The 27,529-nt window shown below is 36.8% G+C and overlaps 2 protein-coding genes and 1 pseudogene across 5 annotated transcripts; 1 reads left to right on the top strand and 2 right to left on the bottom strand.

Annotated features, from left to right (window-relative positions):
• Nucleotides 1–485: 485 nt before the first annotated feature.
• On the bottom strand, nt 486–4,478 carry LOC147540427 (uncharacterized). Its single transcript, XM_086643221.1, has 5 exons — nt 4,302–4,478; nt 3,703–3,934; nt 2,859–3,594; nt 1,008–2,004; nt 486–545 (listed from the first exon to the last, which is right to left on the bottom strand). Exons 1-5 carry the CDS (start codon nt 4,476–4,478, stop codon nt 486–488), a joined length of 2,202 nt encoding a protein of 733 aa, XP_086499347.1.
• Nucleotides 4,479–5,553: 1,075 nt separating this feature from the next.
• Nucleotides 5,554–6,026, top strand: LOC147540426 (uncharacterized; annotated as a pseudogene).
• A 3,031-nt stretch (nt 6,027–9,057) lies between these two features.
• Nucleotides 9,058–27,256, bottom strand: LOC147540425 (calnexin homolog). 4 transcript variants are annotated; one of them, XM_086644375.1, is made up of 6 exons: nt 26,820–27,256; nt 21,588–21,687; nt 20,088–20,207; nt 19,940–20,000; nt 18,329–19,113; nt 9,140–9,664 (listed from the first exon to the last, which is right to left on the bottom strand). In XM_086644375.1, the coding sequence occupies exons 3-6, from the start codon at nt 20,172–20,174 to the stop codon at nt 9,512–9,514; spliced, it is 1,086 nt and encodes a 361-aa protein (XP_086500501.1). In that variant the 5' UTR covers nt 20,175–20,207; nt 21,588–21,687; nt 26,820–27,256; the 3' UTR covers nt 9,140–9,511. The 4 variants fall into 4 exon arrangements, with proteins under 4 accessions (XP_086500502.1, XP_086500501.1, XP_086500499.1 ...); XM_086644373.1 differs by lacking the exons at nt 9,140–9,664; nt 26,820–27,256 and adding exons at nt 17,433–18,218; nt 21,833–21,877 and having other exon boundaries at nt 21,588–21,734; XM_086644376.1 differs by lacking the exons at nt 18,329–19,113; nt 19,940–20,000; nt 20,088–20,207; nt 21,588–21,687; nt 26,820–27,256 and adding exons at nt 9,787–10,559; nt 12,030–12,093; nt 12,190–12,303; nt 12,482–12,975 and having other exon boundaries at nt 9,058–9,664.
• Nucleotides 27,257–27,529: the final 273 nt, after the last annotated feature.

Here is a 27,529-nt window from a genome sequence, read left to right as displayed (position 1 = left end):
TCCACTGAGATGAAGATGTTGCTTAGGGATTTGGATTTGGGAGATCTACAGATTGAGATGATTTTGAGAGAAACAGAAGAAAGGAGTAAGAAACACCCACAATAACTAACTCGTCTATATTATTTCAGATCTTTTTTTTTTTCTAGAAAAACTGCAATATCATTTAAACATCAAGATAGTTACATATGAGATTGTTGCATCTGGAAAAGACTTGCTTTAAGAACCATGATCTAGATGTTTTATGCGTTCTCGACCACTTAGCAAGTTTGTCCGCTTCTATATTAACGAACGATTTACATACATAAATTTTACATTAACAAAAGTAGTAGTAAGACTCCTAATATTATCCAAAACCTGAACCGCCGTCCAGTGAAAGTGATATTTTCTTCTATCATTCGGTTCATCATGCTAATATTATTTCAGATCTTGATTCATGGGTATGTACTGTTTTTTTTAAGTGAAAGGAGTGATAGCTCCACTATGCTTTACATGACATCCCAACCAGGTTGGCACCTCATGAAGCATCTATCATTAGATATCATCACCTGATATTATTAATAAATGAAAAAGAATCACAAATTAAAGGGGGGACTTAAAGCCTGACCCTGATAACAAGAGATCTCATAACGCACATAAGAATCAAAGTCATCTAAACCTATACGAAGAAATACCATTTACATCTTTGTGGACATAGGGTAGAATAAAATTAGGCGCGACATTCCACCAATTAGCATTTGCTAATGAGCAACCTTCATTTGCTAGCCGATCCGCAACAGCATTTCCTTTTCTGTAAATATGTGAGACTCGAAACTCTATCTCTCTAATCCGATCTAAAATGTTTCTCCAATGATTCTGCAGACGCCAAGGAACTATGGAGGTGTTATTAAGTGCATGGAAAACTAACATAGAATCACATTCCAACCAAATCTTCTTCCAACTTCTGGTCCACGCCATATTTACAACATGTACAACAACCATCAATTCTGAGTAGACCGAGTTTTGAATACCAAAGGTATTGCAAAACAACCTAATACAAAACCTTTATTATCCCTAAATATCCCACCACAATCGGAAACCCCTGGATTACCTCTCGATGAATTATCTGTGTTGACTTTTACCCAGCTGGCTAGAGGCATGTGCCAGTCAACTTGAATAATTTTAGGTGCTTTTCTTGGGCAACCTGTCACTTTAAAGTAACGAAGAATGGTAATTTCTCTCATTGAGTTTTGCATAGAACCGCTAACCAGCCGCCCGGACTCAAAAGTAAGACGAAGAATGACCGAGATAGCTTTGAAGATATCCAGAATGGTATTATAAAAAATGCAAGAGTTCCTGGTCTTCCAAATAGTCCAGAAAGCCGAGATTACTGTCGATAAATATAGGCCTTCAACCTGATATGAGAAGCCAGCTGTGAAGACTCCTTCAATCAATTCTGAGCCAGTTGAGTGTTTGATATTACGACCAAATACAGAACCGACCCAAGCCCAAAGCTTTGATGCAAATGTACATCCATAAAATAAATGAGATATACTTTCTCCCATCTGACCACAGAGGGAACAACGAGATGCTAAAGAGCAACCCATTTTCATAAGAATGTCTTCAGTCAGAAGGCGATTATGCATAACCCTCCATACTAATAGCGATCGGCGAGTGGGTACATATTGTCGCCAGATTCTCTTACCCCACTCTACTGTCGAATGACGAGGACGCATAAACTCATAAGCATCTTTAAAACTTAACTCACCTGAAGGCAGCAAGTCCCTAACTAACTTGTCTTCATGTTGTGTTATAGGGATTACAATATCCTTAATTTGCCTCACCAGGTCTGAAAATCGTAACTCCAACATATTCGGAAAAGACCAATTACCGGATGTAATGAAAGAGGATACTGTAGATTTGAGGCGACTATGAAGTGAATCAGGGATTTTTAACATTTCAACTATGGTGGAATCGAGCCATCGGTCATTCCCAAAATTGATCCCGATACCATTACCAATCAGCCACCTTGAATGAAGAAAAATAAGACCAATTTTATCCTTCAATCCTGACCAAATTGAGGAACATTTATATGAAGTAAATCGTCTGGATGGACAAAATCGAGCTCTCATCCATTTAGCCTAATGAGTGGAAGTGGATGCCATTCGCCATGCTAATCTAATCAAAGGCCCTTCATTCAACGTAAATATGTATCTAATACCAACACCTCCCTCCTTCAATCGGAGCACAAAGTTTATGCCAGGCCACAGTTATTGACTTTGATTCTGAGATGTCACCGCTCCAAATAAAATTACGGATCCAAAGCTGTAGCTGAGAAAGCATGCTTCGAGGCCAACAATATACCGAAAAAGAATATACCAACATACTTAAAATAACAGAATTGACTAGCTGGATCGTCCCATCATCGATAATGTTTTACCTTTCCAAGCACTAAGTTTGAGTTTCACTTTGTCTAGTAATGGTTGTAAATGAATTTTCCGAGGCTTTCTTTTAAATATGGGGATGCCCAAATAAGTGAAGGGAGAAGTGCCTTGTGGTATGCCCAGAATAGAAGAGACAATGGGAATTTTGTGTTTAGCTGTATACCCAATAAGGAAAAAAGATTTTTCTTTACTAACCACTTGACCGGAGATCGCCGCATATTCCTCAAACAAAAGTGTCAGATCCTGTAGATTATATCGTGTACCTCGACAAAAAACCATGAGATCATCGACATAAAAAATATGTGACGGAGCTGTACACCCTCTAGGTGAAGAAATCAGGTTCAATTTACAGTCATAAACTAGTTGAGTGATACCCCGAAATAAAACATCCTCTGCAATGCAAAACAAGAGAGGTGACAGAGGGCCCCCTTGGCGAACCCCTCTAGAACACTGAAAAACCCTGCAGATCTCCCATTAATATTGATTGATAGCTTAGTAGAATGCAGAATCGATGATATCCAAGAAACGAAAATCTCTGCAAAACCAAACTGTCGAAGAACTGCAAGTATGAAGGACCATTCCAGCGTGTCAAAAGCCTTCTTAATATCAAACTTGATTGCCATATTTCCACCATAGCTCTGTTGATTCAAAATATTTAAGCATTCAGATGCTAAGCAGGTGCAGTCTGATATTTGTCTTCCTTTCATGAAACCTCTTTGATTTTCTGAAACAATCTTAGGAACAATTTGTCCCAACCGATCAGCTAATAATTTACATATAATCTTGTAATGAAAATTTGCTAAGACAATAGGTCTGAAGAGTTCAATACGATTTGCATGAGTAACCGTAGGAATCAAAATTAACAGATTAAAATTCATATTAGGCAGAATCCACCCTGTCTGAAAGAATTGGAGCACTGAGTGAAATACATCTCTTCCTACTATATCCCAAAAATGTTGAAAGAAGCAACCACCAAAACCATATGGCCCCGGTGCACTCTGAGCATCCATACTGAACACTGTTTGACGAACTTCTTCTAGAGATGGTGGCATAGTTAACATGTCATTATATGAATCTTCTACCAAACGTGGTATAACTTCAGAGATCAAATCAGAAGTCCCTAGTGTAGCTTTTTTCGAATGTAAATTTTTTGAAAAAATTTCACTGTATGATCCTGAATATCAGACTTCGAAACTAAAATATTCTCCCCATCTTTAAGCAAACTGATTTTATTGCGAGAACCTCTAATAATGGTTGTCCTGTGGAAAAAATGGAGTATTACGATCCCCTTCAGCTACCCACTTCACTCTAGATTTCTCCTTCCAAATTTCTTGAGTTTGCAGCGCTGCTATGACTTCCCGTTGAGCTGTACACTCTTCCTCATGTAAATCATCTGAATACCCTTCACTATTTAGACGAGCTTGAATCTTTGCTAAATTATTTTGTGGTTTAACTGCAATATGTACATCTCCAAAAATATTTTTATTCCAATCTTTCAGTTTAGACTTGAGTTCCTGCAATTTTTTTGTTAGAATAAACATTGGACAACCATAAAATGTCTGATTCCAGACGTCAGATACTAAATCATGTAAAGTATGATGCTCTAACCACATAGACTGAAATCTAAATCTAGAGGGAAAGGGTTGCACCTGGTGTTCTGCTATTAGAAAAAGAGGATAGTGATCAGAGGATACCCGGTTTAAAGTGCAACAATCCGTAGATGTCCAGAATGACCGCTAGGTCAAGTTACAAAGACTACGATCTAGTCTCATCTCAATGTGTCTACTGCCACGTTGACCATTGGTCCAAGTGAACCATGCTCCTCGTGTGTCCATGTGCATTAGGTCACAGACATCTGTCATGATTCTGAAATCTTCACACGATAAACGCAGGAAGCTTTCCACCATTTTTTTCATGAGATCCCAACACTGCGTTAAAGTCTTCTTTAACATTCCAAGGGCCGACAAAATTTTGAGCTTCATTAGCCAGGTCCAGCCAAAGATCTCTACGAGTTATTAGTACTAGCATAAACTGCGGTAAAACGAATAGGAGTGCCATCCACTACAATCTCTATTGTAACCTGTTGACGAGAAAGTGAGACCATAGAAGGCGAAATGTTAGTAGAACAAATACCCCAAAATTGATGGAAATAGATGGGGAACAATTATTAAAAACAAAAGGTTGCATTTGAATAGAGTTCCAAAAACTACTTTGAATTGAAGATACCTCTGCCTTAGGTTCTAATAAGAATAATATATTTGGTCTATGTAAGAGACATAAATTACCAAGTACTGATTGAGTATAAGGGTTACCTATACCACCAACATTCCAATATATTACTTTCATGGAGAAAATGGGCTGGATGATGAGCTCTGTTCATATTCCAAAAAAAGAACCCTAGCCATAAAGTTCAGTCATGAGTCAATTTCCCCAATTTAATCATATGATTTTTCTCATTAATTCACCAAATCAAGGGCTTGATCACAAAACCCATCTCTGTATTGTTCAGATCTTGGTCATCCTGAACAGAAAAGATAAAAAAGATTCTTGGGTTGACAATTTTTTTTAGGGTGCTTCTAAAGGCACCGAGCCAAAAGGCTGTTAGCATCCAGAAATTTTATTGACTCGGGTCAATAGTCATTGACCTGAGTTCTCTATAAGCACATGTTTTTAATGTGGGTGACGTTCACCTTCGTTCTTCTTCCATCTTCTTCTTCCAAGTACAAAATTTTATCACCCAAAATTGGAATCAAGAAAAAAAAAGTGTTAGCTTCTAAGTTTTCATGCTAGTATCGTACGGCCTGCATCTGTGGTCCATATTCTATCGTATGCTTCTTGTAGCTAGTTTTTTTTTTTATATGTTGAAAGCAACTAGTTTCTCTTGATTATAGAGTTTTGAAGCATATCAGTTTAAGTTTGACTGTTGAGGGAATGTCCCAACGATTTCACTCTCTCTAGTTTCAAAAACTGACCTGAATATTAAATATTATTATAAATTTTAGTTGGTAAATTTACTTCTTTGATTCGTGAAAATGTATTCTTTACTGTGATTTTAGGGTTTCTGTTCTTTATATCTTCAATCAAAAGAAATACTCTGCATTTAATCTTTCTTAGGTTATTCAAAATAGCAGTTATGGCGATTCGAATGACATTCCCTTACTCCGGCTACCTCGCTCAAAACCTTGTTTCTTTTGCCGGAAGTAAGAGTATTGCCGGTTTTTCCAGGAATTACTTGGAAGAACTCGAGCTCTGTTACCTAATCAAAATTCTGTTGATATTGATCCTTCATCAAGGAATTTCCAGTCTGATATTGTTAAATTGACACCGGCGGCCTCAATGGATATTGGTTCATTGGATTTCCAGTCTTTGGGTTCTAGTTCAAATGATGAAATCATCTGGTTCTGCCTCAGCCATGGGGTTTCTTCTTCATCTTCTTTAATAGAATTTTTACAAACAAAAAAATGGTTTCAGTCTAATGAGTTAGGTCAGAATTCTATTGTTAATGATGTTGATAAAGGTTGTACAGTAACTATAATTCTTTCTGGTACTAATAAAGATAAGGATTCTTCCATGAGAATCTCGAAAAAAAGTTCTAGAGTGCAGTAAGGTATGCTTACAACTTTGAAGACTTGTTCTGTCGTCCTTTTTCATATTGTTCACTAACTAGATCTCTTATACCAGGTAAGAGAGAGAAACTTCGAAATTGGGAACCCGTGGTAAGAGAAGCTTCGATTTAGATAATCCGGTACTCGGTTTGCTTTGAGAGAGAAACTTTGAAATTGAGATTTCTTGTTGGTTTTGTGAGAGATGGATGGACGGGTTAAAGTTAACTGAGAAAGGACTGGTGCCTACATAGTTTTTTGGTGCTAATAGAGAAATGAGCGGTTGGGTCCGGTGCTAACAGAGATGGATGCTAACAGCTTTTTGGCGCGGTGCCTTTAGAAGCACCCTTTTTTTTATCGTATCAATTTGAAGGTACTCTGTTTCTTTCCTTTTTCATGTAAAAGTAGGTCCCTTTCAGGCTAAAATTAATTAATTTAGGCGGGGGCCGGGGGGGTCAGTCTCTGCTCGTTTCCCGCGTTGGTCCAGACTTTTCTGGTTGGTTGAACAACAACCATCCGATCATTTGATTGATCCCTTTGGTTTACCTCGAGGTTTTCAAGTTATTATCCCAGAAAATGGCTAAAAGCACCTCCTATATTTTTGTCAATTTGAAAACGGTGGAGTCGAGCCATTTGATTACAAAAGTGGTTCAAGTCCACCCATCCCAAATGGGCCATGAACTATTGAATACAACTCAAATCGGTGGACTTAAGTTCCAATTTTGTATTCAGATTTTTGACACATCTTGCTAGTCACCAAAGGATTCCAGTTTTAACACTAGTCAGCATCACGTATCTTAAACTGCTTAGGCAACTCGATTTTTTTTTTTTTGGGTCTGATACATTGTATTATGGGAGAGTCGAGGCAACAAGGTTGCCGACCCGCCTTAGCCCAAGAATCATTTTGATAAAAGACATTGTCAACCCAAGAATCATTTTGATTTTTTCCATTCAAGATGATCAAGATCTGAACAATACAGACATGGGTTATAAGATTAAGCCATTGATTGGTACCATGGGCGGAACTATGTGGAGACCAGGCTGGGCAGTTGCCCGGCCTGATCTCCACAAATACAAGCTAAGCTACAACTATTTACAAACTTTGCTTTAGCTCTAGTGGTGCAAACTTTATCCTTCCAACCCAAACACCCACGTTCAAGTCCTTGAGCCTGCCTCAGCTTTCTTTTAATTTTCATTTTGCTTTGAAAGAGTAAGGGGACTTAAATTAAGTGGCAATTGCTAGAGAAAATCTTGATTTAACTTGGATATACTCTTGACTATGTAATTCTTTTACGTCAAGTGTCATTGAATAATTTGGTACTCAATCGAGCTATCTAATGTAACGTTAATTTATGAATTTAAGTCAAAAGATTACTTTTATTATTTTATTTAGGTTGTTAAGATAAATATAAAAATTATGATATAAAAGACAGAAAGAGTGTTCTTAAAAAACTTGTCTTGTGTTGTATCTTGTAAGACCATATGATTATATTTAGAAGTTTACTTTATAGAGACTTTACGCTTGCCCTCCCTAGTATGAAATCTTGGTTCCGCCCCTGATTAGTATGGTGAACTTGTGAGTAATGTCATGATTAAATTGGGAGGAGTTGACTCTAGACTGAACTTTATGGCAAGGGTTTGTTTGATTGGAATATGAACTTTATGGCAAGGGTTTGTTTTATTGGAATATGAACAGAGGCAAAGCTCATCTAGTAGACGACTTATTGTAATCTAGGCGGGTAGATCTATGCTTGTTTCCCGCGTTTTTTAATTGGACAAAAAGGAATCCAGATTTTTAAGGGATTATGTGGCTTAATAAAAACCATCGGATTTATTTGATTAGGAAGTATCTCGAAGTCACCTATTTATCATCTCTAATTTAATGTAAATCAGCATATCTAACGGCTATAATAGCACTTGGGGTCTTGCCCCCAAAGGCCAAAGCTAATGCACTCGTGAGAAGTCCAAGAATGGTTGAAGACAGGGAGGTAATCACAAGTTTTGGTTGATGGGGGTCGGAAAGATCCGTATTGTAAAAAGTACTACCAAAAAATATAATAAAAATTAAAAATTAAAAATACAAACTCTATCTCCTCAACCAAATCTTGACATTTGATGTGACTCACCGTGGTATGCTTGATCAGAAGCTAATTCACAATATTCACTAAAAGTCCTGAATTCCAATTTGTGATGAGATTGCTCTATCACCTCTGCGTTCCATTGATGATCAACGGTCCAAATAAGATTAAATGAAGGGACGATATCATATGGCCATAGTGGTGGTGCGTGAGAAGATTTCAAAATAATCCGGAGAGATTACGATGAAATATTAATTGTAAAAGTTGTCTTACGCTTTCAACGACACACACGCCAACGATCAACATCTGATGTGAGCCATGTTAGATGTTGAGATTTGTTCAGATTAAGTCAGAATTAAATAAAGTTTTCGGTCAGTAACCAAATATCAAGTAACAGTGACAATTTACACACTATTCGAGATTTATTTAGGCTTCGGATATTTTATAAGCTTGAATTTGTATTTTTAGGTTACTTTAGTGTTAGTTTTGTTGGAATCATCAAGGTTTATTTGTAAACCACCATCGATGAAGGAGACCTAAAGCTATTAGAAAAGTCAATTTTTTTTAACTATTAGAGAAACGCCAAAGTTTTTCAACAAATCGTCTTTTGACATGATTCAGACTCCAACCAGTTATATTGACATTTTCTAACACATATTACATGTTTGATGAAGTATATTGTAGGTTATTTGAAGAAAATTTCGATCGCAACAGACTGAATTTCTTGGAGAAAATCGGTTCTTGCCTACCAATTTCAGCTCTGGGAAGCTGAATAAATTGGGGAAGTTGAAACTGGTGAGTACGAACCGAAATAAGAGAAAAAGATGGTTTTTTCCCATCGATTTCAACTATAATCATGGCACACCAAAATCATCTCTCAATATCTCAACTCAAAATCATCCATATTAACCAGTTTTAAGCATCATTAACAAACTTTTATTAAACTAACACTTGATCTGATATCATCCAAACTTACATATAAAACAAATGATCTTCTCACAAACAAAATATATAATACAAATGTAGTACCTAATATTGACACATACAAATCTAACTCATGACATTCCTTTTTTTTTTTTTTTTTTTTTTTCTTTTTTCTTTTTTGTTTTACATATCTAACATATGCCGTTATACAAGCTACAAAAACACATTATATATAACACATTGAGATAAACTAACACTCGGAGGAGATGGTTCTCATGGGCTTCAAATTTCGGATTCTATGCTTCTGTTCGGTATGTCTCAGGATCTCCTCACAACTTGTCTTGTAAACAATATTCCATCTTCTATCCTCAAAGTGAAAACTCACAAAAATCACATCAAAAAATGATAAATGAACAAACAAAAGCAACCGTACATGAAGATGTACTCAGAAGGAGGAAATGTTTGGTACTTCGGCTCATGTCGCCGTCTAGATTTCATAGCTCCAAGTGAAAAAGCAGAACCTACCATAGCAAACGGTAACTGAAATGACTATACTCTGGGGGCGATGAGTTAGCTTGACTTCATACTTGCACATCTTCAAGAAATCGACGAGCTTGGATAGAAGGTCAAGTATCTTCTTCTGCAAAAAAAAAGGAAAGAAAATTATCCCCAAACTCAGAGTTATATGTAGAGAAAGAAACTCAAAAGTCTATAATCACAAAAACAATGAGTTGAAGAGATGAAGAGGCTAGCACAAATTACCTTGATACTATCTTCGGTCGTATAACTTTTACTTCCAATGGCAACAATTGGCTCGAAATAAGGCTTTTTAAGCTCACAGTAGTCAGGGTTTGGAATCTCCTTAGCCTTCCGTGTGCCGGTGTAGTTTGGGTTGTCGATTGGAGGCGAATGGAATTTTCCTCTGTGAGCCGAATTGCTTACCTTCCTTGGGTTTTCCTGCTCGCAACAGCCAAGTACTGACTCGTGGATGGAGCTCTTGCTCTGTGGTGTCTCAGAATCGCCGGGCTTTACTGTTTCTGTGTCTGAGACTTTTGCTTGTTCATCCCTATCCACAGACTTCTCATTGTTAGGATCCGAAATTGTCTTGGCAGGTATGAGAAGTTGTGGCTCAAAGTCATCTTTGTTCAGAAAATTAGCATGTTTCTTCTGCTTCCCGTCAATAACAATCACCAAGTCATTGTTAGGTTTCAAAATGGCAGTACAGACATGGCAGAGTTCGTCCGAGGTGACAATCAGAGGCGACTTAAGGTGGTGCTCGATGTACTCCCCACTCGTTTGGTTCTTGTGCTTCAAAACAAAGTGAACTTTATTCTTCGATCCACATTTATCAAGTCCAAACATGATTGAGTACGAAGAGTTATCAAATTCTTTCAGTTTGGGTGGAAGGTATTTTAGGTATGCACCACCACATTCAAGTCCCTTTTCTAGACGAATCTCAAACAGTAGGTCAACTAATCTGCCATTAGCACCAAGCTCTCTCATATCCAAGTCTCTTTTGGCATGCTTGGGTACACCTGAAATACGACATCACCTATGCACTTAAAATTTGTAAAGTAGATGGGCGAATTCAAGAAGAGTGGGGCGGAATGAGCCTTAAACTACAGTTTTATTATAAACTCAAACAATCTGTCTAGAAACAAGAAGGAAAATGTATCAATGAGAACGAGCTCACACAACAATAATATGAGCTCTATCTACTTAACAATTGATGATCCCAACATGATATGGTGAACTTAGAACTGTTTTACCATGTTACGACGAAGAACAAGGAAACCAAGAAAAACAAGAATGGAAGTAAACAATCACAGGAACACAAGAGACTTTGGTTGTTTGGTTAGTGAGACCTACTTCACGGCGAGCAATGACCCGCTGATTGTCACCACGAATGAAGAACAAGATTACAAAGATTTTTGAAGGGTTTTAATATTTATAACTCACTAAAAAATCCCAACACTCAGTTGCCTCTAAACTCTCTCTCTCCGAGTCCAAAATTAGGATATATAAGATTAGGCCAAACTATACTAGTAGAGGTTAAACTGTATTATGTGAGCCCAACTCAATCATGGTTCAAAAAGAAGACCTAAATGAATTACCTATGGGCGCGTCTAAAGGCGCCTCTCGAAATGCTATAGGGGCCTCCAATTTCTGTTTGACCGTAGTCAACACCCGACACCTATAGGCGCCCCCCACTCGGACTGACCAGTCCGAGGCTCAAAGTTTTGCCTCGCACTGGCCCAGTCAGAAATAGGTTGGATTGTCCAGTCCGATAGGTCTAGGACTGGCCCAAGCCGAGGCCATCCTTTAGACTTCGGACTGATCACTCCGAGAGAAGATAGACAAAGTATATCTAGGGTTTCTTCATTAATGGTTTGGATCTTCATTAATGGTGAGGTTCTTCATTACACTTGAAATTGGACAGTAGATCTAGGTTTTCTTCATCACACTTTCGAGACAACATATCTAGGGGTTCTTCATCACGCTTTCGAAGTTGGCTGGCAAAATCTAGGATTTTCATTATGTTTTTGAGTTGGTTTAAGATAAAGAAAGTAGAGAGAGAAGGAAGCCGAAAACGATTGAAAACGGGTTTAGAGTTCAGGGTTTAATCTTGTGTTTAATCTTTTTGAAGATTAATGGATTTTAGTTGGTTGATTGTTAGATTGAAAATAGAGAGAGAAAGAAGAAAAACGAAGAAGAGAAGAAGACGATGGAGGTGCTCAAGAGGCCCCTATAGATGTTTTGGGAGGCGCCTACAGAGGGGAGGCCCCTACAGTAGTTTTGGGAGGCGCCTACAGCCGCTCCCATTACCTATTCTGTAAATCCCAAAAATCAAGCTCTTATTCCAGCAACTGATTTAAATCAAACCATAAATATCTTTTACTAATGCCCGATTAGGAAATTTAATAACCACATATTAAATCCATTAATTGAGGAAATGAAAACAGAGAATTAGAATGATTATGAGTAAAAAATAACCAACAAATTACCTTCATATCCATCATTCAATCTCTTCGAAAATGGTTCTTGTAAGAAGGAATCATTAAACACCACCTGTATTTTAAATCAAACCCAACCCATTACTAAGTAATCCAATTTAGTATCAGTTTTTTTTGTGTGATGAAATTTGGTGGGAAATTGAGTTCTTACCACATCAGGATCGCATAACCGAAAAACAGTAGATAAAGCAATCAAACCCAGAAAAGCTCGTAAAGGAATTTGGTATTTCACCATCAATACTAGTTTGAATTTCGATCTCAAATCCTGTAATTTTGAAAAACAATCAAAACCCATTGTCATAATAAGAAGAAGAACTACTAATCTAAAGATCTGAACTCAACCTGATTGAAGAAAAAAAAAATTAAAACTCAGCCATTAAAACTCCATTATTAGATCTTTTTGATTATGGGTTAGAGGAGAAATGAAAGTAAAAAAACCTTACCCAAATTTCTGTATCTGAATTCTCTTCTTCTTCTTCTTGTTCTTATCTTCTCTTTGTTTGTGAGTTGTGGGAAAAAATGGAGGCGAAGTGAGGTTTATATAGCAGGAGATTTAGAGGATTCGGACGGTCAATTTTTGAACTCATACTTTTCGTGAGATTACATCCGTCGATTTGCCGTCCTGACCATTATGGGTCGTTTGAATCTAATTCGATCAAAGCAATACTAATATTTAAATTTTGGCCTAAAAGCGACGTACCTACCCCAAAATCCCAAATGGCAATCGTAGGTGGAATGAGATTCTTTTACTAGAGAGAGAAACAGAGAGTCGGTAACAAATGAACCCTTCTTCTTCTTCATCTTCTTCTTCTTCTTCTTCTTCTTCTTCTTCTTCTTCTTGTGACATTTTTACAGAGCTGCTCATCTAGTAGTACATAGCATATCCATGAATGAGATCTGAAATGACATATAGATGACTAATTACTGTTAGATCTCTGCTTTCTTTCCTGCTGTTTTTTAATTAGAAAGAAAAAGTCTAGATCTGTTATGGCTTCCGTGGCTTAATAAAAAACCATTGGATTATTTGATTCAGGAAGTATCTCCAAGTTAATATAAATCACCATATCTAACGGCTATAATTGTACTTGGGCTCTTGCCCCAAAACTAAATGCACCTAATGAGACAAAACAAGTTGACCAAAAGCATAACCGAAAGGAATCTATGCTTCTTCAATTTTGTAGGTCATTTCTTGTGTTTCTCTCAAATACAAATCCCCAAACAACATCTTCATTTCATGGAATCATCAAGAGTTACAAAGTGCATTTTTGTGTCAACTACCATGGGTGAAGGGACACCTAAAACAATTAAGGAAATGTCAAAATTCTCTACCAAAATTATTTTTTGGACATGATTCAAACTCCAAGTAATTATACTAACATTCTCGGTTGAGTTCAACCGACTTTGCTTGCAAATTTCGATCGCAACAAACTGAATTATTGGTGAAAATCGGTTTTTACCCACCAATTTCAACTTCGGAAAACTAAATAATTTGAGAAATCCGAAATAAGTGAAAAAATTGATTTTTTTTTTGTTTCCCCTGTGATTTCAACCCTAGGAAATTGAATAATCTAGGCAAGTTGAAATCAACCAAATGATGTTCTGATATATGTTCAATGATGTATGATATACGCTTATGATGCATCAACCCAATGATGTTTGATGTATGAGACATGATTTTCTATTGTCGCTATTGAAAAAACATCTATAATAAATCTATATTGTCATGGAACAACAATATCTATATCTATGAACAACAATATAGAGTACTAATGCCGACTTAGTTTGGAATTCTACACAAAAATACACTCTAAGGTATAAAGGTAACATATCAAAGGTTGAGAGCTAATGCTTACATTTATGTTTCGATAAAGTTGAAACATTTAACTTTGATCCACCACTTTGGGTTTTGGCTTGGTAAATGTCCTTCTCTTGAAAATTTACATGTCAAATAAGTTGTGGATATAATGTTGAGAAATTCTATTCATGTATCCATTTTGGTCTCTCTCCCAGTTCTCCGTTGATGTGACGACGTATCACTTGAGTGTGGGCCAATTGGAGAGAAAATGACGAGAAAATATACTCCAATAATATGTCGCCACATTAACGAACGGTTGGAATAGGGACCAGAATGGAGGATGAATAGAACTTTTGTAGAATGTTAAACGCGGACGTACCTATGATAGTTATTACAAACCCAAATACAAGACCTTGTACATCCAAATTAAAGTTGCCAAGCCTTCTCAGCTTTATGTTATATTTCAAAGGCCATGAACTATACTCATGGCACACCGAAGTCATGAAGTAATGATTACCTCAACTCAAATTCATCCACGTTAACCATTTTTAAACATCAATAAATTTTTTTTAATTAAACTACACATTTATTCTCATATCATCCAAACTTACCTATAAAACAAATGACTTTCTCACAAATAAAATATATGATACAAATGTATTAATTAAGAAATATTTCTTGTATACATTATATATTAATACATGCATGATAGCATCAAAGTCGACTCCCCTCTCCAAAGCGCGTATTGTTGTTGCCTAAGAAACTGAAAAATGAGTTTTTTTTTTTTTGTTGAACTAACCGAAAATGAGTTGGAAAAAAAATAGAAAGAAATCAAACTAAAATACAAAAAAGTAATTCCAAAAACAAATCTGGATAAGTGGACCATTTCGCAGAGGATTAGAATAGGGAAAACCATTGTGAAACAAGGGTTTGTGTAAGGCTACAACAAAGGAATTAGGGCATAATTTTGCCTTTTATACTTAGGTCATGTTTGACTAAGTATGACCAGTCAAAGAGATAATCTCTCGGTCAAACCCAGTAGAAACAATTAAAGGCCAGCACAACTGTGAGTAGAGAAGAGTTGATAAAGGCACCATCATAACACCATTTGAGCTGAGACAAAGAAAAGTTAGTTGAAGTCAGTTTCTTATCATAACTAACTTTTCTGTTTTTCTATTTTCTATTTTACTTTCTTCTTTTCTAATTGTATAAATACAGATATCTGTAATTGAAGTACAATTCGATTGAAAATAAAATCAAGTTCTTGAAGAAGGATTTCTTACAACCATATTACTAACCATCTCTCAAAGGATTACAACGAGGAAAACCTAATTCCGTAATATTTGAACCAGATGAATCAAGAAGTTTAAGTGTCTCAGTTATTGTTGATAAATCAAGATCACTAATCATCGTGTATGTGATAAACGCGACCTAGAGATAGGGATAGAGAGTGTAAATCACTAACCATTTAAAATCGAGCCGTCTTGAATAACAACCAAAATCATTCACACTTAGAGTGTTGTTTAAGCTTGTTTGAAATAACTACCTCCACATCTTCATTGAGTATGTCTAATTAAGTGTCCAATTGGAAATGATTTTTCTTAACTAAAACACAAAAAAATCTAATCAATACTCTGTTTTTGAGTTTGACTGTCCAGTTGGAGATGCTTTTAGATAGAAAGTTTCCTTGTCAAATTGAAGATTTTTTTTTTTTGTTGAAAGAAAATCGAACATAGAATGGTAACACAATTCAGACAGAGTATCATTGTGGTTATAAGCACAATTACCACACCTTGTACATTTGTAAAATACTTAGGTGGTGTTTGTTTTTTTTTTAATGTCTGAATCTGAATTAGCTGAATCTGAATTGTCTGAACTGAATTGGTTGAATCTGAATTGACTAAATTAATTTAGAAGTCAGATGTTTGTTTTTTAAATCTGAATTGATAAGTCTGAATTGTTATTTTGACATTTATGCCCTTGTTAAATGTTTTTGAAAAATAAAACCTAAAGCCCAATTTTTCCCCCCTATGGGCCTACCTTATAAACCAAAGACCAAACCCTAAATTCTTTCCCCTCTTTCTATTTCATCTCTTTGCCGTCTCTCCCTAAAACAAGCGTCATCTCTCCAACAAGAAACGTCCGGCAGTGGAGGCACAATGGAGGTCCGGCCATGAAGTCCGGCGAGGTTCAAACTCTCTCTATCTTTCTCTCTTTGTGATTCATTTTCTCCCTCTCTCTGAGACCCTCTTTCTCTCTTTGAAACCCTCTATCTCTCTCTGAAACCTTTTTCTCTCTCTATCTCTCTCTCCGATTCACTTTCTTGACAGATCTGGTGGTTCATGATTCTAGTGGTGACGGTTGGTTTCTAGTGGTGGTGCCGATTTGATTAGTGTTGTGGTGGTGGTCTAGTTCCTGTTCTGGTAGTGGGGGGATTTGTACCTGTGTTGTTGTTGGTGGTAGTCCGGGCAGTTGGTGGTGGTGGCGGTTTTAGTTGGTTGTGGTGGTGGTGGTGGTGGTAGTTTCGGTGGGTGGTGGTGGCGGCGGTTTCAGTGGGATGTGGTGGTTTCAGTGGTAGTATCGGTGGTGGTGGTTTCAGTGGTAGTGTCGGTGGTGGTGGTCTCTGTGGTGGTGGTGGTAGTGGTTTCGGTGGTGGTTTTGTTGGTGATTTTGTTGGTGGTTTTGGTGGTGGTTTTGTTGGTGGTTTTGGTGGTGGTTTTGGTTCTAAATAAAATAATGGTAGAATATTTTGAAAACATATGGGGGCATAAATGCCATTTAACTCATTTCAGCCATGGACTTTTGTTTTCAGACTTGTTTTGAAGTCTGAAAAATATGGACTACTTTTCAGCCAATTCAGACAATAATCCAATTCAGATAACATTTCAGATTTTCTTAAATGAAGAAATCAAACATCTGAAATCTGAATTGATTCCAATTCAGATTTCAGATCTGAAAATTTGAAAAAACAAACAGCACCTTACTTACTTGGAACCAAGTAAGCCCAAAATCAAAGTTATGGAGTACTCTAAGCAGATGTTGTACAGTAAAGGTTATGGAGGCTGAGCTTCGGTATATGAAGTAACTCCGACGGCTATGATTTGAAGTACCATGTTGCCGGAAATGTGTTCAGTTGGACTATTTGAATCCAACGTGGTCAGACTAATAATAATATTTTGAAAAACAGATGATTTAGTTAATACCACCAACCCCAGGTGATAAAGATCTCTTGCCTTTTTTTAATTGGAAAGAAAAAGTCCAGATCTTTAATGGCTTATGTGGCTTAATAAAAACCATTAGATTATTTTATTAGGAAATAGTATTGAATACAACTCAAATTTAGTGATGTTAATTAACCGGTTCAACAATTTTAGTGTTTTTAACTTGGGTTTGTTATTTGTGATTATGAGGTGAAAGTTTATTCACGATGCTTCTAGCTGTTAATCCATGACATTATCTTATTCTTGAGTGATTTTCAAGTTGGTTTCTACCTTCTAGGTCTCTGTTTCTCCAAGGGTGACGAAACTCTACTCATGGCACACCAAAATCATCAAACAAACTTTAATTAAAATCAACTCAATTTTACCCACATTAACCAGTTTAAGCATCATTAACAAACTTTAATTAAAATGGACACTCATTCTTATATATCATCTACATTCATTATATGAAACAAATGATCCCCTCACAAACAAAAAAACATACTCTTGGTACCTAATTTTCACTTACAATCTAACTTATGACAGTACTTTTTTCCTTTTCTTTTCAGTTTTTTTTTTCATTTTTCTTTTCTCAAATCTAACCTGTGATGTTATACAAGCTACAAACACATATAATATATAGCACACTGAGATAAACTTATACAAAAAATACAACAATAAATGGTAAATGAGGTAATCGTAGCACCGTCTGCCTCAAACCTGAAAATGACGTCAAGTAGCTTCTCGTGTATGTAGAATTTCCACAAATTCATTCGGCTTTTCATTTTGTTGATGCTTCCTTAGGTTTTTCATTTTTCGTCCTCATGACCTTCAAATTTCAGATTCCATGATTCCGCTCGGTATGTATCAGGATCTCCTCACTACTTGCAGTCACGATGTTGTAAACAATGTTCCATCTCCCCTCGAAAAGAAAACTCACCCAAAAATGGTAAATGAAAGAACAAAGGCAAACCATATACGAAATTATGTATGCAGAAGGAGCAAATCTTTGGTGCTTTGGCTCATGCATTATCTGATCTCATAGGTCCAAGTGAAAAAGCAGAACTGATTATAGCAAATTGTAACTGAAATTATAGCAGTCTGGGAGCGCCAAGTTAGTTCGGCTTTATACTTGAACATCTTCAAGAATTCGAAAAGTTTGGACAGAAGGTCAAGTATCTTCTTCTGAAAAAAAAAAATTATCCCCAAAGTTAGTTATATATAGAGAAATAAACTCAAAAGACTATAATCACAAAGCAACGAGTTAAAGGGACGAAAAGGCTAGAACAACTCACCTTGATACCATCTCCGGTCGTACAACTTTTAGTTCCAACAGCTGCAGCATTCTCAATATAAGGCTTGTCAAGCACATAGTAGTCAGGATTGGGAATCTCCTTAGCTTTTCGCGCGCCATTGTAGTTTGAGTTGTCAATCGGTGGTGAATGCCATTTTCCTCTGTGAGCCAGATTCCTTACATTCCTTGGATTTTCCCGCTCGCACCAGCCAAGTACTGACTCACGGATGGGGCTCTTGCTCTTTAGTGTCTCACAGTGACCAGGCTTTACTGCTTCTAGGTCTGGGATTTGGTCTTGTTCATCCCAATCCTCAGGCTTCTTGTCATTAGTATTCGAAATTGTCTTGGCAGGTATGAGAGGTGGCTCAAAGTCATCTCCGTTCAGAAAACTAGCATGCTTCTTCTGCTTCCCATCAATAAGAAACACCAAGTCATTGTTAGGCTTCAAAATCGCAGTATAGACATGGGAGAGTTTGTCAAAGGGGGCAGTCGGAGGGAACTTAAGATGGTGTTCGACGTACTCCCCACTCCTTGGGTTCTTCTGCTTCAAAATAAAGCGAACCTTATTCGACCCACATTTATCAATTCCGAACATGATTGAGTACAAAGATTTGTTATCAAATTTATCTGGTTTCCATCCACCATGTTGAGGATTAGGGTATTTTAGATCTGCACCACCACATTCAAGTCCCTTTTCGAGACGAATCTCAAACTGTAGCACAACAAATCTGCCTTTAAGAGTGAAGGAGTTATTGAGGTCTCTCATTGTGGCATATTTAAGTGCACCTGAAATAACACATACATATACATTTTAAGCGTAACGGCCAAGGAAATCACTTTCATGTGTTTTAAGAAAAATTACACTTAATACTTAGATGTTTGCATACAAACTTATCGTGAGATTATTTCAAGACGGAAATAATTTTTGTAAAGAAACTTCAAAAGGTTTTAGGTGTGATGAATAGTGATTGCTTTCTCTAGAAGAATTGCTATAGTTGGTTGGTATCCCAAGATATGAAATACTTCATGATTCAACAATATATTGTTCTTAATACAAGTAAACTAGGACTGTTTTTTGTGCAACGGAGAAGAGCAGTTCTTGATATTGTCTTTACTAAGTTTGAGCATTCACCTATAACCCCAGACTCTGAATGCTCTCTCAAGTGATGTGGGACTATTACAAGTTGAGTGACAAATGACAAAGTCAGAGCTAAACAGGTCGGAAATGTATTTGGCATGATATAACATCACCAATGTACTTAGCATTTGCGAAGTAGATAAGCGGATTCAAGAAGAGTTAGACCAAACTAGCCTTAGAATACAACTTCATAGTTAAACTCCACCAGTATCAATCCTCTCTACCTTCAAACAATCTGTCTAGAAATGGAGAAGGAAAGTGATTCACTGAGCTCGAGGAGCTCACAGTCAAAGATCTTAACAGATTAAATCCATTCCATTCATACTAATAACAGATTAAATCTATATGGTATATTCTCCGTCATTTTACAAATACCCAATTAAGAAATTTAATACTAATAACAGATTAAATCCATTCCATTCATGTAATGAAAACAGAAAAAGAATTAAATAAAAAGAATAACCAACAAATTACCTTCATATCCTGAAACAATCCATGTCCACCCAAATGATTCTTTAAAGCACTCATTAGCAACCTGTTTAAATCAAACCACCCATCACTAATTAAATATCAAATTTATTGGTTTACTCTTTCATAAACATTGATGAAATTGAGTTCTTACCAGATTTGAAGCGCATAATTGGAAAATAGTAGATAAAGCAATCAAACCCAATACAAGTCCAAAAGGGAACTGGTATTTCTTCCCCATTTACTACTAGTTTGAAATTCAACCTCAAAAAACCTGTAATTTTAAAAATCAATCAATACCCATAATCAGAAAAAGAAGAAGTAATATTATGAACTCAACAACAATCAAAGATCCCAACCTAATTGATAAAGGTAAAAAAAACAAGCAATACCCATAATCAGAAGAAGGACTAATATGAACTCGACAACAATCAAAAACCCCAACAAGAAAAGTTGGGTACAAAATTTCATAGGATCAGATTTCTCCTCCTAACACACAACATACACAACATAGGGGTGTCAACGGGTCGGTTCCGGTTCGGGTATTTCACTACCCAGAACCGGAACCTATTAAAAATTACAGTTCCGGATCCTAGCGGTTCCGGGTCCGGTTCCATAATTTAAGGATCCAGAACCGGAACCTATAAAAATTGCGGATACCCGTCGGGTATCGGATATTTATCGGTTCTTTTTAAGACTTCTTATTTAATCATTTTTAACACTAATTAGGAAGGTTATACTTCATTCAAAAACTCAGATATTTTTTGTAAAACCTATTTAATAAAAGATACATGAATGAGTTATTCAAATTTTGTAACAAATCTCATTATAATATATTATAAGTTGCAATAGAATTTGTTATTGGATATAATTTGATTACCAATAAAGAATGTTATGTTAAGTGAGCAACTCAACGACACGATTAGAAAATATTTATCATACAATAAGTAATTAGGACCTTAAAATTTGTGAAAAATTCAACTAATTACGTATTAAAGTCGGGTATCGGGTACCCGTCGGATATACCCAATAAGTATTGAAATCTTATCGGTTCCAATCGGGTAATACCCGTCGGGTATTAAATTCTTATCGGATATCAAAATAAGAATCCAGAACCGGCATAAACAGTTCCGATTCCGGTTCGGTTCCGGGTAAATGGGTACCCGTTGCCACCCGTGTGTCACACCATTCTTTTGATGTAGCCGGCCGACAATTCTCGCCGGAGTTCTTTCTTTTCTCATCTTCTCTCTCTCTTTCCTCTCTGTCCTTTCTCTCTCTCTCTCTCTCTCTTTCCTTTATCTCTGCGTTTCTCTATCTATCTAAGTTCTTGCGAAGGGGTGGGTTCGCCGGGATCCTTGGTCTGTAAAACCAGACGAGGATTCCGGCGTATGGGCCCTCCCCTTAGCCGGAACTTAGATAGATAGAGAAAGAGAGGGAAATTGGAGAGAGAGAGAGAGAGAAGAGAAAAGAAAGAGGGGGAAGAAGAGAGAGAGTTCATCTACTCTACAACTACAAGAAAAAAATATTTAAAGAGATCCGCCATTAAAACTCCATTAGTAGATGAGAAATGCTAGTAAAAACTTTGAAATTCAATCAAAAAAATTCTACTATCATATTGAAAAACAATGGATACCCGTAATAGGAATTTATTTACCTAAGTAAGATGGATCTCTCTCTCTCTTCTTCTTCTTCTTCAGTCGTTAGTTCTGCTTCTTCTTCTGAGGTTGGTGTAAGAGAAATGGAGGCTGACGTTCCTATATAAAGAAACTTGTGGGGTTTAATCCGACGGCCAAGATTTGAACTGATACTTTGTGTACATCAGAGCCGTCTATATTGTAAGAAGACGTTTTTATCCTGAACTACCACCTTAAGCTTGAGGTTAGGCCATTTGAATCCAACATGCATGCATGGTCAGAGTAATAATATTTTATTTTGCCAAACAGAAGTTGGTGGGTTATTCATTTTTGTAGAGAGAGATGTTGAACAAATATTAGAGTAAACAGAACTTGGAGAATGTTATGTCTTTATTCTCATTAACAGGACTTTAAATAGAGTTGTACATAACAAATAATGCTAAAAACTAGGAATCATAATCTCCATGACTAACTAATTCATAAGCTAGTGGACTACTCAGTCTACTCCTAAATACTTGCTAACAAACAACTGCTTCCCTATAGAATAGGTCGACCAAATTTATTGTTTAACACACTAATACTAGTAAATCTTAACACCCTCCCTTAAACTGAATGTGCATACATCAGTTTAACAAGGCACTTGTCCAAAAGAACAAACTCCAAGTAGTTCTCTCAACTTCAGGAATGTTGCTGATTTCAAAGGCTTGGTCATAATATCGGCAACCTGATTCTCACTTTTGCAGAAAACTAAATCGATGACTTTGTCCCTTGTCAAGTCACGCAAGAAGTGGTACCGTACATCAATATGCTTGCTTCTACCATGTAAAACAGGATTTTTTGAGAGTTTTATAGTTGAACTGTTGTCACAATAGACTGTGGTGACTCCTTGATGGTAATGCAGTACTTCAAGCATTCTTCTTAGCCAAATAGCTTAGCAGGCACATGATGCTGCAGCAATAAACTCAGCTTCAGTTGTGGACAAAGAAACAACTTGTTGTTTCTTAGATGACCATGAAATAGCTCCTGTTCCCATCATGAAAACATGACCAGATGTGCTTCTTCGAGTGTCTGGATCACCCGCATAGTCGCTATCTGTGAAACCAATAAGACTTGATTTCTGTCCTTTCTTATAAAAAATTCCGAGATCAATTGTACCTTGCAAATATCGTAGAATTCTCTTTGCAGCAGAGAAATGTAGCTCTGTTGGATTCTCCATAAACCTGCTAATAAGACTTACAGCAAACATGATGTCCGGCCTTGTCGCTGTTAAGTACATTAAGCTCCCCACTATTTGCTTGTACATTGTGTTGTTTATCTTTTCTCCTTCCAAGTCTTTGGTAAGTTTCATCCCTGGTTCAGTTGGAGTGCCTACTGGGTTGCAATTTTTCATTCCAAAGCGTTCCAGTACTTCTTTGACATACTTCTTTTGTGATACAAAAACTCCTGTTGAGGATTGTTCTACTTCAATACCAAGGAAGTAGTGCATTGGCCCAAGGTCTGACATATCAAATTCAGTCATCATGGAGTTTTTAAATTCATCAATCATAGTTTTGTCACTTCCTGTATAAATTAGATCGTCTACATACAAACACACGATTAGCATTTTTCCTTCTTTTCCAGTTTTCGTATACAATGTATGTTCATATGGACACTTTTGAAATCCTTCTTTGCCAAAATAAGCATCTATGCGACTGTACCAAGCTCGAGGTGCTTGTTTTAGTCCATAGAGTGCCTTTTTTAGCTTATATACCTTAGTTTCATTACCTTGCTGCACATACCCAGGTGGTTGATCAACGAACACTTGCTCTTGCAAATCTCCATGTAGAAAGGCTGACTTCACATCTAATTGAAAAATAGGCCAAGAACTTTGAGCAGCAATTGAGAGCACTAGTCGAATGGTGTCTAACCTCGCAACTGGGGCAAAGACTTCATTATAGTCCACCCCGAACTCTTGCTTATAGCCTTTTACAACAAGGCGTGCTTTGTGTTTATCAATTTCACCATTTCTAGTCAGCTTTGTTTTATATACCCATTTAACTCCAATTGATTTTTGACCGGCAGGAAGTTCCGTTAGCTCCCAAGTGTTATTTTTTTCGATGGATTTTATCTCCTCATCCATGGCTTTTCGCCATTTTTCATCTTTTACTGCCTCTTGAAATACAACAGGATCAAATTCTGAAAACAAGGCAAAGTGTGTTAGTTCATCAACATATTCACTCACACCACTAACCTCATAATCTTGCATCCAAGTTGGTCTTCTTTTTTGACGCTGAATTCGTGTATCTTCTGTAATTTCATCAGCAACTCCTTCCAAAGAGCTAGCAGGTTCTACTTCAGTTTGGATAGTTATTGGATGATTGCTTCCTGTGATAGTTGCTGAATTGTCTTCGTCTTCATCAGTTTCAAGGTCAGCTGGAATGTTATGTTGATTTGTGTTGTTATCCATCTGTTTCCACGATCTTTCTTCATCAAATATAACATCACGAGTGATTATGAGCTTTTTGGTGTCGGGATTGTATAACTTGTAAGCTTTTGAATGCTCACTAAGTCCAAGAAAAATACATTTTTCTCCCTTTTCGTCAAGTTTCTTTCGTTTCTCATCCGGAATATGGGCGTATGCTAAACACCCAAAGATTCTAAAGTGACTCACTGATGGTTTCTGCCCACTCCAAGCTTCTTCAGGCGTCATATTCTTTACTGATAAGGTTGGACATCTATTTAATATATGAACAGACCAATTTACCGCTTCAGGCCAAAACTTCTTTGAAACACAACAACTTGCAAACATACTTCGAACCATGTTCAGAATTGTACGGTTTTTCCTTTCGGAAACACCATTTTGTTGAGGTGTGTAGGCTGTTGTAAGTTGCCTTTTAATTCCTTTCATCTCGCAAAAATTGGAAAATTCTTCGGAATTGAATTCTCCACCTCGATCTGTTCGAAGAACCTTAATGTTTCTTTCGACTTCTTTTTCCACAAGAGTCTTGAAGCTTTTGAAAACAGAGAAAGTTTCTGATTTTTCATGTAAGAAATAAACCCAAGTCTTCCTACTATAATCGTCAGTTAAAGTAAGAAAATACCTTTTGTTCCCATTAGACAATGGACGTATAGGTCCACAAATGTCTGAATGCACCAGCTCCAAAGGTTTTTGAGCTCTCCAAGCTTTTTTCTTCGGAAAGACTTCTCTGTGTTGTTTTCCCACAACACACTCCTCACATACTTGTGATGAGCAAGTGATTTCTGGAAGCCCTGTAACCATACTCCGTTGATATAGTGTCTTCAAACCATTGAAGTTCAGATGACCATAGCGAAAATGCCAAAGCCATGATGGATTTTTCTTTCCATTTGCATCATATGAATTATTTGCTTTAGTTGATTGACAAGCTGCATCATCTGGGTCGTTTGGATCATTTGGGCTGCTTACTTCAGTAGTGTGGCAAGCTTCACCTTCTCTCTTAATAGTTTTGAGGCGCAACGGGAACAACCGATTTGTAGACATTTGAACCTGAGCAATCATACCCCTGTTTGTATCATATATTTGACACACTCTGTCTTGAATGATGATGTGATATCCTTTTTCTTGTAGCTGACCAAGACTTAGTAAATTACTTTTCAAATCAGGAACATAAAACACATTAGATATACTTTCAATGTTATTAATGTTTGTTCTGATTTGAACAGTACCTTTTCCCATAACAACAACTTTAGAGTTGTCTCCAAACCTTACAGTGCTGCGAAAATCTTCATCCAAATCAGAGAATGAAGATTTACATCCACTCATATGATTGCTACAACCTGAATCCAGGTACCATAGGTCTGTTTCAGGTTCCTCTTTTTCTTGAAAAGCCATCAACAATGTTTCTTCCACTTCGTTTTTCTCCGCAAAGTTGGATTGTTCTCCTTTTTCTTTATTTCTTGGTAACTTTGTATAACATTCTGAACGATAATGTCCATAATTATGACATCGGAAACATTCAACATTAGATTTATCGTACCTTGGCGCAGGAGCTGATTTTCCAACTTGGTTTTGGTTTTCTGAACCTCGACCTCTGCCTTGTGAATATGAGTTCTGGTAGTTCCTGCTGCGTCCTCTTCCTCGATATGTGCCACCTCGGCCTCTCCCTGACCCTTTTGATGTAAAGGATCCACCATTAATTGAAGCTTTCAAAGCTTGTTCTTCAGTGAGTGCAACTGTCATTCTCTGCTCATGTACTAATAAAGAACTTTGTAGTTCATCAAGAGAAAGTTTATCAACATCCCTTGATTCTTCAATGGAGCAAACCACATAAGCGAACTTTGGTGTCATGGATCGGAGAATTTTTTCAGTCACAGCAACATCATCAAGTTTGTCACCATGAATTCGCATCTTGTTTGCTATTGTCAATGTTCTGGAAAAATAATCATTAACAGACTCACCTTGCTTCATTTGAAGTATCTCAAACTCTTTGCGAAGAGTTTGAAGCTGCTGCCTCTTAACTCTTGTTGTGCCTTGATATTTTTTCTTCATAGAGTCCCAAATCTGTTTAGAGGTATCCTTCTCAAGAATAGTCTCGAGTATTGAGCGATCAATTGCTTGAAATAAGTAGTTCTTTGCTTTAAGATCCTTTAACTTTAGTTCTTCGTATGTTCTTCTTTGAGCTGCTGTTGGCACTTCTCCTGCGGGAGTTTCTCCAATATCATTTTCAATGAGATTCCAATATTCTTTGGATCTCAGAAAATTCTCCATTAGCATGCTCCAATGATCATAATGACCATCGAAGCGAGGGATTGAAGGTTGCACAAAGTTGTTGTCTGATGCCATCTACCCTTGTTGAACACTTGCTGCTGCAAATACTAAGAGCTGCTGCTTTTCTGTTTTCCCTTTGTTTATACTTGTCTCCAGGTCTTTGGATGAAGGCTCGGATACCACTTGTTGAACAAATATTAGAGTAAACAGAACTTGGAGAATGTTATGTCTTTATTCTCATTAACAGGACTTTAAATAGAGTTGTACATAACAAATAATGCTAAAAACTAGGAATCATAATCTCCATGACTAACTAATTCATAAGCTAGTGGACTACTCAGTCTACTCCTAAATACTTGCTAACAAACAACTGCTTCCCTATAGAATAGGTCGACCAAATTTATTGTTTAACACACTAATACTAGTAAATCTTAACAAGAGAGAGAGAGAAAGAGAATACTAGTAAACTCATCCATGCTTAAATTTAACTGAATCAAGAGAGAGAAAGAAAGAGAAAGTAAAATACCCATTAAATTTAACTGAATCCCCCCAAATCAACTCAAGAAGATTTCTACCATTAATCACCACCACCAATGAAAATACCTCTTCTTTTTTCTCTTCATGGATGAAGTGTCTATTTTCAATAGAAAACACAGATCACCCCCCCAAATTGAAATTGATGATTGGGTTTTTTGATTGCTTGCCAGAGAACGATGATATGATTTAGGAATTGGATTAATCATACTAATGGATATTGATTAGGCTTTTTTTTTTTATCAGACCCTTACCCTTAATTTGGTGAAGTAGTGAGAATGATCGATCGTGATTAAATTGGAGGAAAATAGACTTTAAAATGAAACTTGATGATTGAATTGGGTTTTTTTTTTTTTTTCTTGAATATGACCAAAGCTCATCTACCTGTACATACATATATACCCCATGAAATGGGTAAGCTGGGATTGAATGAAATCAAGTAAGAAAGTAGAAGAAGAAGAATAAAGAAGAAACAAGAAGAGAGAATATGAGAATAGATGGGAGAAGGAAAGGGGATAAATTGGTGATGTTAGGTGGTTGTGTTAGGTAAGACAAATACTCCGACTTAATTACTCTAAATTAATTTAGGCGGGGGCCGGGGGGGTCAGTCTCTCCTCGTTTCCCGCGTTGGTATGCCGCGTTGGAAGAAGAATTTACGGACAGAACCTAGGCAGAATAGGCACGTGGCTATGCCACGTCGGC

The sequence above is a fragment of the Eschscholzia californica genome, unplaced genomic scaffold (assembly GCF_041429995.1).
Source record: "Eschscholzia californica isolate CP2 unplaced genomic scaffold, dmEscCali1.0.p SCAF_5, whole genome shotgun sequence".
NCBI classification, from domain to species: Eukaryota; Viridiplantae; Streptophyta; class Magnoliopsida; order Ranunculales; family Papaveraceae; genus Eschscholzia; species Eschscholzia californica.
Note: the sequence above shows the minus strand (reverse complement) of the source record. Positions and strands in the feature narration are given on the sequence as shown.